The sequence below is a fragment of the Saprolegnia parasitica genome, assembly GCF_000151545.1.
Source record: "Saprolegnia parasitica CBS 223.65 unplaced genomic scaffold supercont2.323, whole genome shotgun sequence".
Lineage (NCBI taxonomy): Eukaryota > Oomycota > Saprolegniomycetes > Saprolegniales > Saprolegniaceae > Saprolegnia > Saprolegnia parasitica.
In genome coordinates, this window is record NW_012156717.1 from 1 (window position 1) to 810 (window position 810).

Below are 810 nucleotides of genomic sequence, written 5' to 3' on the forward strand. Positions count from 1 at the left end.
GTAATCGAATGCTATCTTGAAGGGTCAAAGGCTAGAGGAACCCGTTTTGCGTGGTTTAGCGCAGCATGACGACGCCGGGAACGATCTTGGCGGTCGCTTCGGGGCCGCGCTCGAGCAAGATGCGGTCGCACTTGACCTTGAGGAGGGAGTGGACGGCGCGCGGGCTCGCGTCGTTCAAGTAGGCGCGGTAGGCTTCGAAGCGGTCGCGGAGGTTCACGCTCGGAAACTCGAGCGTCACGTGCAACTCGCCGCAGGGCTTTCCTGTCGAGTACACTTGGAGCCAGAGCTCGAGGCTCGGGCGCCGGATGTTCATCACATCCAGAAGCGCAACGCTGCACTTGCCGAGGCGGCCGCCGTCCGCATTGAGGATGTCCACCTCGAGCTCCAAACGAGCGGGTCGACAGCGTCGAAAGTGTCACGCTTCGTTCCAATGCGCGTGGTCCTGGACCTTGGTCTCGAGCACTTGGCCGCCGACACGCACGCGGTAGTAGCGCTGCGGCGCGCCGAAGACCAGCGGATTCGCGAGGCCCTGGGCGCGATGGACCGTCACGGTGCAGGGCGTTGTCGGGCCGGCCTTGTGGGCGCGCTTCATGCTCGGGTACATTTCAAAGACCGAGACGAGGTCGACGGCCGACGGCTGGACTTCGTCCTGCTCCTCCTCCAGGTCGACCACGCAGTGCTCGAGGATCACCTTGTACCACTTGGGGCTGTCGTATGCGTCGAGGTCTTTCGCGGCCGTGGCTCGCCATCTCGAGGAGGAGCTGACCAAAGGCGGTGATATCGCCCGGCCATACCGGTCCTCGCTCGGCG

The 810-nt window shown here is 64.2% G+C and overlaps 1 protein-coding gene across 1 annotated transcript; it reads right to left on the reverse strand.

The window, feature by feature from the left end:
• Window positions 1-55: 55 nt before the first annotated feature.
• Window positions 56-792, reverse strand: SPRG_15531 (hypothetical protein; the record flags this gene model as incomplete). The annotated part of the gene is made up of 3 exons (XM_012355874.1): window positions 56-382; window positions 449-707; window positions 767-792. 3 exons carry the CDS (start codon window positions 790-792, stop codon window positions 56-58), a joined length of 612 nt encoding a protein of 203 aa, XP_012211264.1.
• Between the last annotated feature and the right edge of the window lie 18 nt (window positions 793-810).